Below are 17,490 nucleotides of genomic sequence, written 5' to 3'. Positions count from 1 at the left end.
CCACCTCCTGATTTTGTGCTTTGGGATGGGGTTAGTTTAAAACAACTAAATTCTCATTTTCACCATGACATAAATTTTCTCTAGATTAATTTATTCTAAGAGGTGTGCATTTGATGCAGTTGTTTATGTATCTGGTGTTGCAGTTTTTAGCACATATTGTTGCTCTGAAGGTGTGAATTCCAACTCTTCCCTTAGTTCAGCCAAAGGATCCAACACCAGAAGGGATGGTGAACAAAGGAAGCGCAAAGTTGGATGAAGAAATAATGGGAGTGAGACTTAGGATATACTGAGTTTTATACTTCAATTTTCCAGAACAATTAGGTTCTGATCATAATGATTTTTTATGTAAGTGCCTTTCTATAAAGTAAAATATGAAATAAAACACAAAATAAAATGCTACTCTTCTGTCTTAGAGGGCTGTCATGAGAATTAGGCTGCAGGGATTCAGGTGGACTCGATGATCTCCAGAGGTCCCTTCCAGCCCCAGCTGTTGTGTGATTCCTTCATTCCTAATGTCAGCATCAATATCCAAGACGTCAGATACTTGTGAGAGGCCCGTTTTGTGCTTGACTGGAGTAGGCAGATCAGCTGTGCAACTATCTTCCCTAACCCTAATTCAGACAGAAAACACTGAAAGATGAGGTGAGGAGCAAGAGAAGGTCAAAACTGCCTCTGGGCTTCCAGTTGTGAATCCGTGTGACAATTTAGGATAGCGCTTGATTGCAGAAAACCACACCCAGGGTCCCATCCTGCTGGGAAACCTGTCCTCAGCTGTAGTAGTAGAAGGAGAACATTTCTGAAAATTGGGGCTTTCAACGACTTTTGCCAGCCAGAGCAGCACTGGTGGTCATGCAGTGGTTGCTGGATGTTGCAAAACTGGTGCTGCAGAACACAATGGGCTTGGCACTGTAGAGCTGAGGGTTCTGGAGGGAGGTGCACAAGTTCCATGCTGACTTGACTCTCTCTGACTTGATAAGCATTTCTTTGTGCTGCATATTGAGCAGAGGATTCAGAAATCACCATCATATTTGTTTTCTTTGCAGGTGAATTTTATACTTTTCATAAGCATTATAAGAATCTTGCTGCAGAAGTTAAGATCTCCAGATGTCGGAGGAAATGACCAGTCACAGTACAAGTGAGTCATATTTGTAGATATTATAGACAGAACCAAAATAATCTCTAAGATTTAATCTGTTGAAAACCAAGAACTACTGTGTTACTACAATTACATTTAATTTAGAACTACTTCTAGATATGGTTTAAATACAACTATGCTGAAACGGAGATGAATACATTTTTATCAAACACTATATTCAGTAAAAAATACCAAATTTCAGAAAAACCAACAAGCTGTTTTTGAATTTGAGTTTAATCCATGAATTAATATGGTGATACAAAATATATGGAGAGTGATATCTTTCTTTTGATATACAAATGCTTCATTTTGACATAAGAAAAGTTTCAAAAACACTTTCCTTCAACTGTATAAAACATTTTTTTTAAATTTCTAAAATTATTAAATATATTTTAAGAGCTGAAAAGAGCTTACATTGCTACAAAAAAATTAAAATTTAAGTCTAATGTTTTATGTTGTTTTAAAATACTGTCTTTTCTAGAGAAAAATAGTTGTTTCTGGCTTAGATCAACAGAAATGATTCTGTTCAGACTTTCTTCTTTTGTGTTTTGATTTGAACATCGAATCCTAAAATGTCTTTGTTTCCACAGCTTTAAAATCAAGGGATATTGGGGGACAACTCAAATGCATCGCTAAAATAGGTTTTGTTCTTTATTGCCAATTTCTGTTATTATTGTTTGTTAGAAGAGCTGCTGGATATGTAATAATCTGCAGTCAAGTCTGTAGGTTCTATTTTAAAGCCCAGACACAGACACTGAAAGTTCAGGGTGTCAATATGATACTTCAGTGACAAAACCTAACATGAACACTGAAAATCCAAAGCATTTGTGAGTGGCCTTTGAAAATGTGCTCCTCGATAACACCTTCCCTTCATTTAACAAATACTGAATTCCTGTTCTAAAAGCTGATAAAACATGGTATGCAGAAATAAAGAATATTGTCAAAGCCAAGAGAAGCAGGACCTTTTGTGCTTTGTAGATAATGTGAGATGTTTGATGCAAAAAGTGAAAAGTTCTGATGTGCCATGGAAAAGTCAACAGAACTAGGCTGACAAGCACATTTGTTTTGCAGAGCTACAAGAGTCTTCTTTTGTGTTTGCTGATTCAATTATCTAAACATGAGGGACATATTGAATCTAGATGAAATTGTGCAGTTGCCACATTATTATGTAACACAATGACCAACCAATAGGCAGGAAATCCCCTCAAGTTTACTTCTTGTGACATAAAGCTTTCTTTGCTTCCATGTGGTATTCATTTACTTTTTAGAAATTAGGCATTCCCTTACTTTCAGTCCCACCATTTTCCACAGTTTACTGTAACATTTTATAATATTAAATATTCACATTAATAACAACCTTGTCCTTCATTATTTAGCCCTGTAAATTATTTGCTTTTATCATTTGATTGCCTGATTAAGTCTGCATTTCTGGTCTTTAGCTGATACCCATGGGAAAGTAGATTAACCTCCTCAAGAAACTGCATCTACAGTGCAAATTAAAAGATCTGGGAGGCTCATTTACAAAATTGCAAGTGCATTTTCTAAAATGCAGGGAAGAATAAGGCTGTTTTGTTTGTCCCTTTCTTTTACTAAACTTTAAGTGAAGTATAGAGAAAGTAGAATCAACTAGATAAAAATTACTAAGCCAATCATGGAGTGAAAGTGAAATATGAATCTAAAATTAATCTAAAATACTACTCAAGCAAGTCACCATTTTGCTTCCCTTCCTCTGAACCTGCTTGTAGCTGCTTCCATCCTTTTTGTTGTTCATTTTACTTTTGCAGTGGATAAGGCTAAGTTCAAATAAAATCAGTTTTCCATTTCACTTGGGAAACCAGGAAATTTGCTGCCAGTGTCATCTCCTCCAGCTGTAAATTAATTTCTTCTGCTAAGGAATCTCTATTTTTCTTCTTCTGGAACCATATTTAGATGTGAGGGGTTTAACTATCCTTGAGAAGCTTTGCTACCAGAAATTATTGTTTCCACATAAACAGATGCAGCCCCTGGGACATTACAAACAAAGCAAGGCCACAAAGACTGACAAAGAAGAACTAAAACTACTTGAAATACCTTTTCTGTTAAAATAGGTGAATTCACAACAGCATCCTTACATTGTTGAATCAAGTTATATTCACTAAGACAGTGATGAATTATGGAATTCAACATTATAACTTCTCAAATTTTATCTGATACCAGACATCCAAAATTGTGCATGACTGGCCCTGTATAATGTATAAAACTGATGTTATTAGAGTGAAATAAATGACAGATAAGTAAAAGTAGCAATTTATTATTCCATAGTTTCATGAGCTGTTTGTCAGAGCAGTTCTGCTTAGTAATTTAAAGTTCTGTTTCCTTAACTTCAGTAGAGTCTTCTGCTGAATTTCGTTATGTAATTGACAGCATTGAAAATTATTTAATGGAGTATGCTTAATACCATCAGTAAAGCTGTGAAGTTTTAGAATTGAGGCTCATGAAAATCTCTCAGTTGAGATGATTCTTGATTACCTTTCCTAGGTGCTGTTTGCATACTGTGCATGTGCAATGTACAGACTTACCATAATATTGCACATTCATCTCAGTAAAACAAGAGCTCATCATTAAATTTCAGCTTTGTCTCTTTCCTTTACCCAGGAGACTTGCAAAATCCACGTTGTTGCTTATTCCATTATTTGGAGTTCACTACACAGTGTTTGCTCTATTTCCTGACCGCAGTTCCAACAATTATAAAATAATCTTTGAGTTGTGTTTGGGATCTTTTCAGGTAAATTTTAAGGTTTTTATTCAAAAGAAATTTTATTGACCTAGGTGAGTGCTGCCTTCTAACTAAAGAATATTGTCTCTTTGCAGGGGTTGATTGTTGCAGTCCTGTATTGTTTTTTGAACAGTGAAGTAAGTCTCACCTTTCCTACTGAGAATGTTAAATATTGATTTTAGTTAATGTATAAGTGCCCCTATAATTCCACTCTGATACACGAAACTGTTTTAGAAGATGTCTGCATCCCTATTAGTGGAATATGTTTGTGACAGTTTTTATACAACAGGAGAAAGCAGTGTAGTTGGGTGAAGAGTTTTAAGAGCTGTTTAAAATCTAATTCCTTGCAAACTGAGGTGTTAGAGTCTTCTGCTATTTAATGTGATCTAATCTAGCTCTGTTAGAAGCAACGTGCAAGTGAGGTGCAACAAGCCTGGAAATTTATCCAGAACTTGAAATACCATTTAGTAAGTATTTAGGGGTAATTTTCTGTCAGCATCTAAACCTCAGAACACAAACAGATTTTCAGAAGTGCTCCGCATATTATAGTTTTCATAGTCTCAACTGAGAAAGATGCAAGGAATTCCTTTTGATTTCAGCCACTACACAGTGTCTGACAGAAGGAATCTGTCTGAAGAAGACAATTTACATTCAGCTCTCCTGAGTATTATTCTGGTCTTTGATATTCATGAGATGCCTGATTTTGGGCTAATAATTTGATTCTATGCCTTAAGTATATGAGATAAATAGCTCAATATCAAAAACTAATGTTGCAGCACAAGTGATACAAAATTGATTTTTGAAAGTGACCTTAGGTCACCTCTTCACACACAGTGTAGGCAGTCATTGCCTCAGTTATGTGACCTTTGTAAAATTGATTGGATACTCTAGAGATAAGGGATGCCATCCAGAGGGACCATGAGAGGCTTGTGGAGAGGAGGGAAAGCACTGCCAGAGGTTCAACAGGGCCAAGTCCAAGGTCCTGCCCCTGGGGCTCTGCAGTGCTGACCAAGGGATGAAGGGTTGAGAGCCATCCAGCAGAGAAGGACTTCGGGATGGAAATGGACTGTGAGCTGGCAATGTGCACTTGTAGCCCAAAAAGCCAACTCTATTCTCTATTCAGCATTAAAAGAAGCATGGCCAGAGGGATAAGAGAGGGTGAATTGTCACTGCAACAGTGGTGGGTGTTTTTTGCACCACTTAATTAGTGGTTTGTTTTAAGGGGTTTTTTTCTGCCTTTATTTAGAGCTAGCATTGAAAAATACACAAAGGAAATGGATTTTTTTGTGTTTGAGCTTGGCTGTTTATTACATCTTATCTAAAGTACAGAACATTCAGCAACACTTCTAGCCACTAGTTAGAAGTGAGCAAAATGGAGACAGATCCAGCTACTACAAGGTGTCTTAAAGCTAAACAGTCCAACAGAGATTTAACAACTACATTATTTATCCTTTTAACCCAATAACTAAATTCCCATGGCCCTCAGTGTGACACTGACTGTCCAACCAGAAACTACTACCTGAAACCCATGAAGAAGAAGGAAGATGAACATGAAAAGAGACACCACCCAAAATCCTCCATCTTGTCCCATATCTATTACTATATTATAAAAACCACAAATTTAAAACCCTTCACCGTGTGAAAGCACACACTTCTATTTAACTACACACCTGTGATTTTAAATCCATCACTCAAATTTGGAAATCTTCTCCAAGGCCTCAAGTCAAAAGCAGTGTTCTCCAGGAGGTCAGTGCCAGAAAGCACAGAAAGCTCAAAAAACCCAGGTTTCTGGGATCCAACAGTCACCAGTACAAGAAAGACAAGATGGACCTGTTAGAGCAGGTCCGGAGGAAGCCACAAAAATTATCAGAAGGCTGGAACACCTCTCCTAAGAAGACGGGCTGAGGGAGTAGGGATTGCTCAGCCTGGAAAGGAGAAGGGTCTGGGGAGACTTTATAGCACCTTAGAGTAAATAAAGAGGGGATTATAAGGAAGAGGGCAAAAATCTTCATAGCAGGGCCTGTAGTATCAGGACATTTTTAAACTGATATGTAGTAGATTTAGGAAGGAAAAATCCTTTTCTGTGAGGGTGATGGAGACACTGTCACAGGTTGTCCAGAGAAGCTGGGGAAGCCCCATCCCAAGGCCAGGCTGGATGGTGCTCTGAGCAACCTGGTCTGGTGGAAGGTGTCCCTGCCCATGGAAAGGAGTAGAACTACATCATCTTTAAAATTTTGTGCCTATCCAAGCCATTCTATGATTCTGTTCCTAGAGATCCCCATGTAACAGCCAATAGATGTGGAAAAGTTCCTCACATAAAAGAAAATTTGCAGCTTATATTGTGCATTTTCTTTTTAACACAGGTGCAGGGGGAGCTGAAAAGAAAGTGGCGGAGTTTGTGCTGGAAGCAGACAGCAGGCAGAGATTACAGACTCCACAGCTCGTCCATTTCTCGAAATGGATCAGAAAGTGTTTCCCAGCTCCACCGAAATTCAAGAGCTCACTCATTTATGCAGACAGAGACCACTATGATATAAATTAATTAGGTCCCCCAAAACATGAAAAACTGTGGGATATATAATTCATTATGCAGCTTGATGTGATATTTTATAAAATTTACAGTTTAGTGCTTTGCTTTTCTACATGTTGGTATTTGGGGAATTGGTTTGTGCAGCCAACCTGTTAATAACAGAGAAGCCTGCCCCATAGATGCTTTATGTTTTGTTCAAATGGTATTCATATTAATCCTAATGTTCTCTTGCAGTTTACTAGCCGTAACAATTCAAAAATTAAATTTCCATAAAGGTCCCTTCACCTTCCAAAGTAGGTAGAAGATCCGTGCAGGGTGTCCTGCTCAACGCAGACTTCTTTGGCACATGTAAGGGTTAAGATTGGAAGCAAGAAAATTTCTTACACTTTATTTATACTTAAGGAGACATTGCCTAAAGGATTAAGAAATTCTTTTTTAATTATGGAAAATAAAATTAAAAGAAAAAAATCTTAAGACCCTAATTAACCGCGCTGGGAGTTCAGTGTGCTAATCCAGGAAATGATGAGCATGATTTACACAGAGGGAAAAAGGTAGTACTTTTAGGTTAATTGTATAAATTTCAGAGATTACTTTCTTTCCAATCCTGTTGTTATTTTCAAAAGTGCCTAGTTTAATGTTTGGGTGCAGAGTTTAGGGCCACGTTTACAGACCATACAGAAAAAAACTATTACTTTTGAATATAGTGGTTCTCAGTTGTTCTCTTCTGCTTGAAGTCAGAGATTTGTGTTGATCTTTCATGAAGGAATTTTCTGAAGAGGTATGTTATGTTGCTAAACCAGACTAGCACAGGATAAACAGCCCTGGATAGCACATTACACATTGAAAATACCATTTTTTTACAGTATTATCATTGAAATCTCTCCCTAGGAACGACATATTTGACTGCAAGACACAAGGAATATTGCAGTGACTACAACTCACATTTAATAAAAAATGTAAATACTTTTACGTTTATTCAGTTTTATATCTATCTGAAATGATTTAAAATTTATCCCTCACTCTGACTCCAGAAAAAAATAAATTAGACAGAATCCCTACAAATTACCATAAAAGGCATAAAGAAGGAATTTTCAACAATGCCAAGACTCTATGTAACCACTTTATACAAAAAAGACTGATAGTCTTATAAAAATACACATAGCATTTCCACTCTTTAAAAGAAATAAACCGAGTGATGTTCTTACCATGTCAACATTTAACCATGTCCACCCTACATTACAAGTGGGATTAATATGTATTTGCATGAGTACTTCCATACAAACCATTTCCCTCGTATTTCAAATAATAGATTTCATGGAGGCAGTGGGATCCAAGGACCCTACTTTTGTCAGATTAAGGAAAGAACAGCATCAAGGGCATCTCTTGGCAGGCATATTTGTACATCCTTGTAAGTATTACCAGTACTGGGAATATTGTCAGCACTCGTCAAAGTATCCCTACAATTCTTGGTCTGATTTAATCCAGGTATTTATCAATCAAACATAATTTATTTTAATGGAATTGCCATTGAGTCACACAAAGTTTTGTCAGACCAAAGATAGAAAGGCCCCTGTGGTTCACATGACTACTGCAGAGCTTGGTGAATGTTACATGACATTAGTAGGCATGATTTGAGTTAAACAACAATCACTCAGAGAGTTGTCACTTACCAAAAAGGAATTTAAAGATGCTATTGAGCACTTCCAGATCATTCATAATATTTTCTGCTTAGCAAAGTAACTATGAGATTCTGTATGGGAGTAGGCTGCACAAGGACATTCCCATGGGGTCTAAAGATGTGCCCCTATACATGTATTTAAATTAAATATATTCCCAAAGACTTTAGACTGAGGAAACACTGCTAAAATGTAGTATGTTTCCTGTATCTCTGGAAAAACGTATCACAAGCTCTTAACTGTAAATATATTAAGACCCACTGGAGCTTTGGGAGCTGCTTTTGCACCTAAATTAAACACATCTGTCCAAATTAGTATTCTTTGTCTGCAGTGGCACTGGGACTGCTCAGTTCCCTGAGATGTGACGTGCAGAATGTTCTTTTTTCCCCTTAATTTCTAGGGTAGAAAGGCACACGTGACAAGCATTCAAGTGTGCTCATCTTTTTGCTCAAATGAGGCTATGTGAGCAAGTTGACACACAGAGAGAATGATAGCACAGCAATAGATGTTTCAGGCAATCATTTCCATCAGTCTGTTCTGCATGATGCATCACCAATTATATGTGTTTATAACACATTGTATCTTAGAGAAAACCGTCTTTGTTCTAATTAGGTGAGCATGGAAAAAATCTGCATTTTAATTATTTCTGGGCTATAAAAAAGAAAAGCCTCAATAAGAAAATACTTTTTATATTGCAACAAACCAGCATTGTTTCCTTTACAGATGGTGCATATGCATTTAGGCTTGATTCTGCTTTTCATGCAGAGTGAAATGCCTTGAGAAATTTACAGTGGGAGGACATAGGGGTATCACTAAGTTTGTAAAGGACAATGTGGACATGCAGAGAATGGCACACAGGAGAAAGAGGTGCTGTATATATTTTTCTTTCAAAGCCAGTGAAAAGTACTTTGGAGAACCTCAACCCTCTATTAATAATACAAATGCAGATAATCTAAATATTGTTTTGTGAGACAGTTTAACTTCATAATGCTTTGTGCAAGAATTATCATGGCAGTAAAGACACACAGGGCACTGCACTCACTTGTTTTTGCGCCCAGAAAATTTCTGATTTCCAAATAATGTATGCAAAGTTACAGATTCAACTTTTTCATCACCAGTTTGGCTTTCAGCTGCCTTTTCATGGACAAATACACATGATATAAAAATGTCTGTAAAAGGAGCAGAACAGTTTGACAAATGTAGAACTTGATCAATGCTTTTCATCTTTACAACACCCAGAACAAGACAGCTTCTCATGGCTTTGTCTCTCATTGAATTTTGCTGAGGAGTATGGGATTAAATGCTCTTGCTCTGTGCTGTGGTGACTCTAAAGAGCAATGGAATGAGACATTATTTGGCCTTCTCTCATCCCTAATCCTAGTTCTCATTCAGTCCTAGCAGCATCAGGAGAGGAAGGAGAGGTTGCAAGACAAGTGTAACCTTTCCCTGCACCTCCCTTTCTTTATTCCTTTATTGCCTTTTCCCCTTTCGTTGCATCAGGGTCGAAACTGATTTGTAAAGTCTTCAAGGCAGGAAACCTGGGTTTTTTCCACACTGAAAAGCCAGTAGCACAGCTTGTACTTACTGAACAAGAATGGTAATACAGTTCACTGCCAGCACCATGGTTAATTGTTGTGTTTTACCTCCCCTGGAGAGACCATTAATACTGATTGATTTCTGTCAGCATTACCTTCTGCCGATGCCTGAAGAACACAGTGACAGCTTGCTCTCCACTCACTAACCACAATTAAAAAATGTACATGGACACGGACTTAAATTTTTTTCTGCAGAATCGATTTCAGCTGGGTGCTTGATAAACTCAGGTGAAATTCATCCACCTTGGTTTTCATGTCTAAAAGCTGCATGTTTGTCTCTGAGCTAAAGACACTTTCAAAGTGCCTTCACAGTCATCATAGAGAAATAGGCACTAATTGAAGATCATTTCTTCTGTGTTCAGCTGGGCATCTGAGGCAGGTAAGCTGAACCTAGTTTTCTCTGTACTTACTATAAAATGAGCCAGGGGTAGCTGGCTAGTACTTAGATTTCTCACTCCATAGATAGAATCAGGTAAGGTGTATCCCTCCAGAGGAGATCATTAAACTGTCTGGGTAATACTACACAGATACTCCTTTTTAAGCCAATTAATTTGGGTTGGCCAAACTTGTCCTCCAGGAAATGTAAGCAGTGTAATTCAAAAGGTCAGGCAGTGGAGGATCCTGCAGTTCATTGGGTCAGGTGTCCTTGCCTTCCATGATAAAGCCCGCAGCCTAATGTCCCATTTTGATTTGCCTGGCCTCAGCTTCCAGCAAATGTTTGTTGTTTTGGGTTACATGTTTGGCCTTTTTGCCTATTGTATGGGGGGCACATACTAAAAGAAAGTGCTTTACAGTACCCAGAATTTTCTTTATGTTGTACTGAAGGCAGTCATCTGAGGAATACCAATCTAAGCTTGTGATGGGACTGTACTATAGAAGCCACAGATAGCTGGTGGCAAATAGCATTACAAAAAACTCTCTACATTCAACTTGGAGCCATCCTACCCCACTCTGTAACATCTACTTCGTGTCCTGATTCACCCTAGGCCTCCCTTTACCTTTAACATGCCAAAGAGGAAAGCAGCAGGCATAGACCCTCAGCAAACCAGAGACTCTGTCTGGGGTGGATTGGTGAAATAAGGCACTGCCAGGTGCATGTATCACGCAGTCCATGTGCAGAGGTTAAGATGAATCATCTGCATTATTTGTCCTCTATTTTTCTAAAAATCATCTTCTGTTAACTGTGAACTTACCCAGTTCAGCAAAGTGATTTGGGATAAAGTTCAAATTCAGTCTATACAGATTTTTTTCAGACATCCTTAAGGAAAAGTCAAACCTTAAATACATCTGACAAAAAGAAAGAACTGACAAGCAACCTGCAGACAAAGCTGCTATGTGTATAAGAGTCACTGTCTGTACAATTACTGTCTGTGCATAGTGATGCAGGAAATATCTTTACCAACAGAAGTACCTTTATGTTACCATGAGTGCCTATAACAGCTGTGGGTTGTCAGTACTACCCTGACATGACCAAATGCAGAAGTTAGGATGCAGTGCTATTCTGTTGCTGAAAAAAAGATTAATTAAAAAGCATTCTAACATGTATGTTACAAGAGTACATAAGGATAACATTTAAAAGGAGCATTCTGTAATATATTTTAACCACACTCTGTTGAATCTGGTTCTGTCCATTGATAGCAATTTCTAGTCAAATCTTAAGTCAAGAACATTTCCACTGTCAGCTAAAATAAGTGACTGAAATGTCCCAAACCCCTCTATTTCCCAAAGCACTGTAATAAGTTTATGATTACCTGCAGGTTTTTTTTGTCCTGGCACATTAGTAAGAGTATTACTTCAAATTTCTCTTTTGTCATCTTTGTTGTTACTTTATATCTGTCAAGTATGGTAAAAAATAAAGATGATGTAAATGAATGTGATTATTTTTTACAAAATGTACAGATTATGATGTTGTATAGATTAATGTGTGTAAATAGATTTCATACTGTAATTCACTATAGTTTTCTTCTGGTTTTCTCTTTTGTTCTTTTCTGGTTTCAGTTTTTAATGTCACAAACCTAACAGCCTTCTCTGAGATGTTATATATAAAGCTGTGAACAAATAAGTGTTTACATCTTTATGCTATTACATATAATAGTAGTCAATAGCACCCTAATGGACTGAAGAGGAATCAGAGAATAAAAATTTTAAAAGTTTTGCACAAAAATTCTCTTATGTTTTTTAAAAATTGTGTATGATGCCATTTTCTTACTGATTCAGTGGGTGATGGCCATACTGGAGGATATGGCTGAGTTAGTATTTCACTTTTTAATTTTTAGACATACATGTTAAACAGCCCCTAGCTTCACTGAGGAATGTGTAGCTTTCTGTAACCTAGATATGCTTACAGGGGCATGAGAATGGCATGCACCTAGAGCAGAGCCAGGTGATCCCATATGCTGTGTATGGCACCATCTCCATGGCCAGCAGCTATTTTTGATTTATCATGGCTCAGTCAAAACTTGATTGCCCAGTTATCTGTCAGAAGTACAGTGTCTGTCAGGAGTACAGTATAATGCAGTAAGAACAAAGGAAAGCTGTGAATTCTCTCCCGTAGAGCCAACACCATATGACATGGGGTTTTTTTCCTTAAAAAGTACATATTTCTACACCTGTAATGGGAATGGGCACAGGGAAGAGATTGGCTGTGCTGTTGATGGGACCAGAGAGAGGGGAGTACATGTGGGGGAGGAGGTGACACCTCGTGGGGCAATCCCTACCCTGGCAGTGATGGAGCAGGGACAGGAGATGGAGCCTTTTTTGGTGTCTCATGGATCACAGAGGCCATCCCCTTCTTATGTGAGCCTCTGTGAATCACAGAAGCCACACCACCCAGGGGGCTGTTCTGAGCCTTTGGGCGACCTGAGCTCTCATCCTCTCCCACTTTATGTGGGTTCTTGTAGGAGCTGCATCAGTCTGGACCCTTTGGCAACCAACAGCACGTCTGCAAAGCACTTCAGTGTCCTCACCCACATGCATGCCCTCACCCCCTCAGAGCTAAAGGGACAGCCCCACAGCCAGACCACCCCGATGTTTGCATGAGCTGCTTTGGAGCTGATGAGCCTGAACATGCAGGACAGCCTGAAGAGAGACACTGGACTGGTGCCTATCAGTTCTGGCAACAGTTCCATGACAAGTTTGAGTCCTCTCAAATGCAGAGTGGATCCCTTACAAAAGTTCTGGATAATTAGAGGAATGGTTATCCCCAGAATACAAGCAGTATACTGTGGAGGAGAAGAATAAGGGAGTCTGCACTTCAGAAGCAGCTTAAAGAGGGAAACACTTTTCTGACAACTCCTGCATGGTCACACTGGGCAGTAGCAGCTGCAGCAATCTCTTAGCTCTGTACTTGTACCCAGTGGCCCACAGGCAGCCATGAATCCAGCACAAACTCTATGCAAATACAGGCACTCCTTTTCCTCTGATTGCACCAAGGAGCTTCCAACTGGGACACTTGATGGATGGGAGGGTGGAAGAGTCAGAAAGACCAACTGTCTTCCTTCCATCTCTGTAAGAGAGCTGAACCAAAGAACTACAGCAGACAGTTAGAGAAAAGGTATTGCAAACTCCGTGTGTGTGCATGTTTCAGTTTGGTGTGGATTGCAGAATGAGGTTACTTTTATAGAACACCTTGTTTTCCCTGGCAGTGCATAAGCCAAATTCCCATTTATCTCTGAGGTCCAGTGCCATTCCCAGCACTATTCCCAGTTCTGCTTGTACCAAGGCAGAGGTCAGCCCTTAGGTGGCAGAGTGTTGGCACAGACCATGAGGAGGAGCAGGGTGCTCATGAGAGCTCATGCTCAGGAAAAGCAGCGTCTTCCCCACACCTTGCAGTCTGCTGAGCAAAGAGTCTGTGTCTGGCCCCCCTGCAACACTGCCCTGTCTGTGGAGTTTGGGGGGGACGTTTTTAAAGCTGTCATTCTGACAAGCTACAGGTCATTCCAGTTCGCAAATGGGTTCCCTGCACAATGTTAAAAAAAGTCCTAAATAATCAAACTGCATGCGTCCAACTGAATGAAAGAAAATGCTACCTGTTAGTTAAGTTCTATTATTTACAATCAAGTATATTTTAATATCCTTATCTTAGCACAGACTGGGATATATTATTAGCTGGCTGACATGCAATTTAGGTTGAATTATTGTATCAAACCATTTAATAAATAAGTTATGTTAAATCAAACCACTAAATGACTATGTGTTGCATCAAAATAGCTGTAGATTTTTCACACAGGACAAATAAATTTTTTTCATGTAATATCCTACAAATTACCCCAGGATGTTCCATTAAATATGGATATTGGACTTGGAAGACAACAGAAATCAAAATGAAGAGCTGTGCTTTATGTTGAAATCCTTCTGGATTTCTCAGTTGGTGCCTTTGTAATTGGGACAGCTTCTCAACACAATCCCATTAAGCTGTGAAATTCTCTGTTCAGAAAGGCTTTATTTAATAATAGCCCTTGGCCACTGCTTATCCCTGGTTTCCTGCTTATATTCTTCACCTGCTCTTAATTAGTGCCTTGGGTTTTGCCTGCCTGTCTCTGTAGGATATGAAAAAATACAAGGGAAATAATGAGGGAATCAGTAAGCAAGTTTATAACAGTATAATTAATAATGGATCTTGACTAAAAGGGGACATTTTGTTATACAGAACTGCATTCAGAGAAGCAATTTGAGAATTAAAATATAATCTGAGCAATACACAAAATTGTGCTATAGAGAATGTTTGTGCCTTAGCCCGGTGATGAATTGGACAATTTAATCATTCCTGCAGATTATAGCTTCTGTTATTCAGATAAGTACCAAAATCATATGGCTTGTTTCAAAAACCACTTACCTTGACCTTATTATTCATCAACAAAAACAAGAAGAAAATCACTGTTTCCCTCAAATACACATCTTTAAAAAGTAGTTTGCCCTTGAAGGCCATAACATCCTGTTTCTTGGACTAGGATAATTTATCAATTTAGACACTTAAAAGTATCCTTTTGTCATTAAACATATGGAATTAATATTTTTAATAAGTCAGTTTTTTAAAAAAAAAATATTTTAACAGCCCAGCATATACCTTGATCAATGTATAACTCTGGTTGCTTGTCCTGATGCCCCAAACATAAGCTGAGAGCAGCTTGAAAGACACAGGCAATATTAGGGGTTTTTTAACATTGAAGCCTAGTCCCTTTCTGTCTAACTTGAAACAAATCAACTAAGGTTTCTATTTATAATTCCACTTTTTGATTTTTTTAAGCTTTTGACAAAGTTAAAAATCCAACCCAAGCACTGCTCCTGCCTCTTGGATATTTGATGCCCTGCCCCAGAGGAGGCCTTGCCAAGTGCCTACAAGGGGCTGCCGTAGTGTCTTGGTTTGAAAGACAGGTGTTTGTTAAGAAAGGCAGGGGTCTCTTTTGAAATGGACAATGCAAACCCCCACCCTCCAAATTATCATAATTTTGAAGTTAAGGAGCTCTAAGACAAAGATATGGGATTAGGAATAACAGTTCAAAAAATTAAAATAAAAGTACAGTAATTAAAAAAAAAACAACCAACCAACCAAACAAACAAACAAAAAAACCACAGAAAATAAAACACTGACAGAGTCAGAATACAACCTGACACCCCATCAGTCAGTCAGGGTGTTGGTAGCAGTCCCATTAAATGGTGGCTGCAGTCCTCCTGCAGTGACAAATGTGGTTCTGTTGAAGCAGTAACCCTGTAGAAGGGTGCAGTTTTCCTCTGAAAGTCCAGTGATGATGTGGAAAGGTCCAGTTTTCCACTGGAATCCAATGGAAAAAGCTTCCCTGATGTTCCAAATCTCAGATTTTATCTAGGCAAGAAATCTTGGCTCCTCCCCTGGCTGGAGCATCTCCCAATGGGATGATGTAATTTTATCAGTCATGCAGTGGGACTTCATGGCCCATTAACAGGGGATATCTCCCTGGAGGGAGGATGGGTTGTGGAAAAGCTAAAGAGCACTGCCGCACCTGGTTTTAACAGATTGCCCATTAGCAGAAGATATCCCCCTCTGGATATAAAGATCATTGCCCCACCTGGTTTTAACAGATGGTGATAAAATACATACTTTTGGTAATGTCCTGCTTTGCCAGCCAAGACACACGGGAAGTCCCATGTCCCCACAGAGGGTCCAGCAAGTCTGCTGCTTCCCTCACACACAATTCCCCTCTCATTGGTAGTCTGACAGGGCTGTGCTATGGATATGTTGAAGTTTTCCCAGTCTTTCAGCAGCTTACAAAATCTGCATCTTAATTTAAACCATGAGATCTCTGATTTTATTGTCCCACTCTCATGATACTCAGTAGGAAGATACTTTACAACCCTTTCTGGCTTCACTGCATTAAAATATTGAATTTAGAGCAATGCTTTCAAACAGAATAGTGGATTTAAAGGATTTAAGTTGAGTTACAACTGTTCTTGGATGTGCAAAAATCAGCAGCAGGTGTTTTTTATGGTTCTGGTACCTATGCAAATTTACATATAAAAATAAGTCAAATGTTGACTGGCATCACATAAACTGAGGCTGGAAGCTAGAATGTTATTTTCAATAAACAGAGGAGTGAGGTTTGAAAAAGCTTCATGACATCTCAGGAAAATTCCACTTTTAGATTCCTGTTTATATGGCTTAGGAGTAACGTGTTGAGTCTAGAGCAGCAGGGGATTAGACCTCAGGGGCCATGCATTCATACTTCCTACACTCCCATCAGGCTATGGGATCTTAACTGCATTAATATATCCATAGTTTTGGAAATAAAAGTTAGGAAAAAAATTATAAACTTACACAAATCAGAGTGTTTAGACAGATGAATTAGCCACAAAAATCATTAGGTTTTGATCTGTTGTCAACTGCTATTACAAAACTCGCTATTAATGCCATTTCAGTCACTTATTTCAGCTTTAGATTCAGTGTGGTGCTCCTCCATTGTGCCTGGATGAATGGAAATTGCTGTGACGTAGAATCTTTGGAAGAAATGTGAGCACTATAAAGGGACTTGTAGTCTCTGTTCATCTTCTCCCTCTATTGTGCTCTGTATTTATCATAAGCCTAGAAAAGTTCTTCCAATTTCCTATTCAGTTACTGACCCACGAATAGTACAACTGTACTGCTATATATGTTCTCCAAATGTCTGGGCTGAATAGTTTATTTCCTCTGAGTTGTAATTATTCATCTCAGCACTTGGCAATGTTTTCAAGAGCTTTTAACTTTCCTCATGCAACATGTCATGAGGTTTCAAAAATAGTAGTTTCTTCGGACAATCTGGATACTGAAGTACTTGGTTGGCTCATAGGGTGGAAAATGGCTTCTGACCATCACAACTAACTTGTGGTTGACTGTTTTTCGACTGCTTTAGCACATTTCAAAAATTCATATTAATGCAAAATGGTAAATTAGAAGAAAAACACCAGGAAAAAGGATGTGAAGTTGGGGAATAAACTGAGGTAAAAGCTAGGATCTAACTTTGGGGAAACACAATTATGCTCTAGTAAAATGGAAGTGGAAAGGGGAGGGTTGGTTGGGGGGGGGGTGCTACATGTAGAATGACGTGTGTGGAAAAAAGTTTGTGATAGGAAGAGAGGAGCTGTGCTGAAGATCCCATTTGAGTCAATCACAACTTGAGGACCATTTTAATTTCATTTCTAAATATTTTCCATTGTGTATGTGTGAAGCTAAACTAGAGCCTAAATTTTCAGAGACATGCACTGCATGTAAAACCTTTCCAGTTTTGCTCCAGTTTACAGCTAAGATATACAGTCTGAAAAATTCAGGTGTTCAGGTGCAACCCACCTAT

General features: G+C 38.6%; 1 protein-coding gene across 1 annotated transcript in view; it reads left to right on the top strand.

The window, feature by feature from the left end:
• The window catches only part of VIPR2 (vasoactive intestinal peptide receptor 2), a 44,415-nt gene extending 37,988 nt beyond the window's left edge, over positions 1-6,427 (top strand). The window contains exons 10-13 of the mRNA XM_062493864.1: positions 1,044-1,135; positions 3,770-3,899; positions 3,986-4,027; positions 6,254-6,427. Coding sequence (XP_062349848.1) covers positions 1,044-1,135; positions 3,770-3,899; positions 3,986-4,027; positions 6,254-6,427 — 438 coding nt within the window. The remainder of the gene's footprint in view (positions 1-1,043; positions 1,136-3,769; positions 3,900-3,985; positions 4,028-6,253) is intronic.
• Positions 6,428-17,490: the final 11,063 nt, after the last annotated feature.

This window comes from Cinclus cinclus, chromosome 1 (genome assembly GCF_963662255.1).
Source record: "Cinclus cinclus chromosome 1, bCinCin1.1, whole genome shotgun sequence".
NCBI lineage: Eukaryota > Metazoa > Chordata > Aves > Passeriformes > Cinclidae > Cinclus > Cinclus cinclus.
Note: the sequence above shows the minus strand (reverse complement) of the source record. Positions and strands in the feature narration are given on the sequence as shown.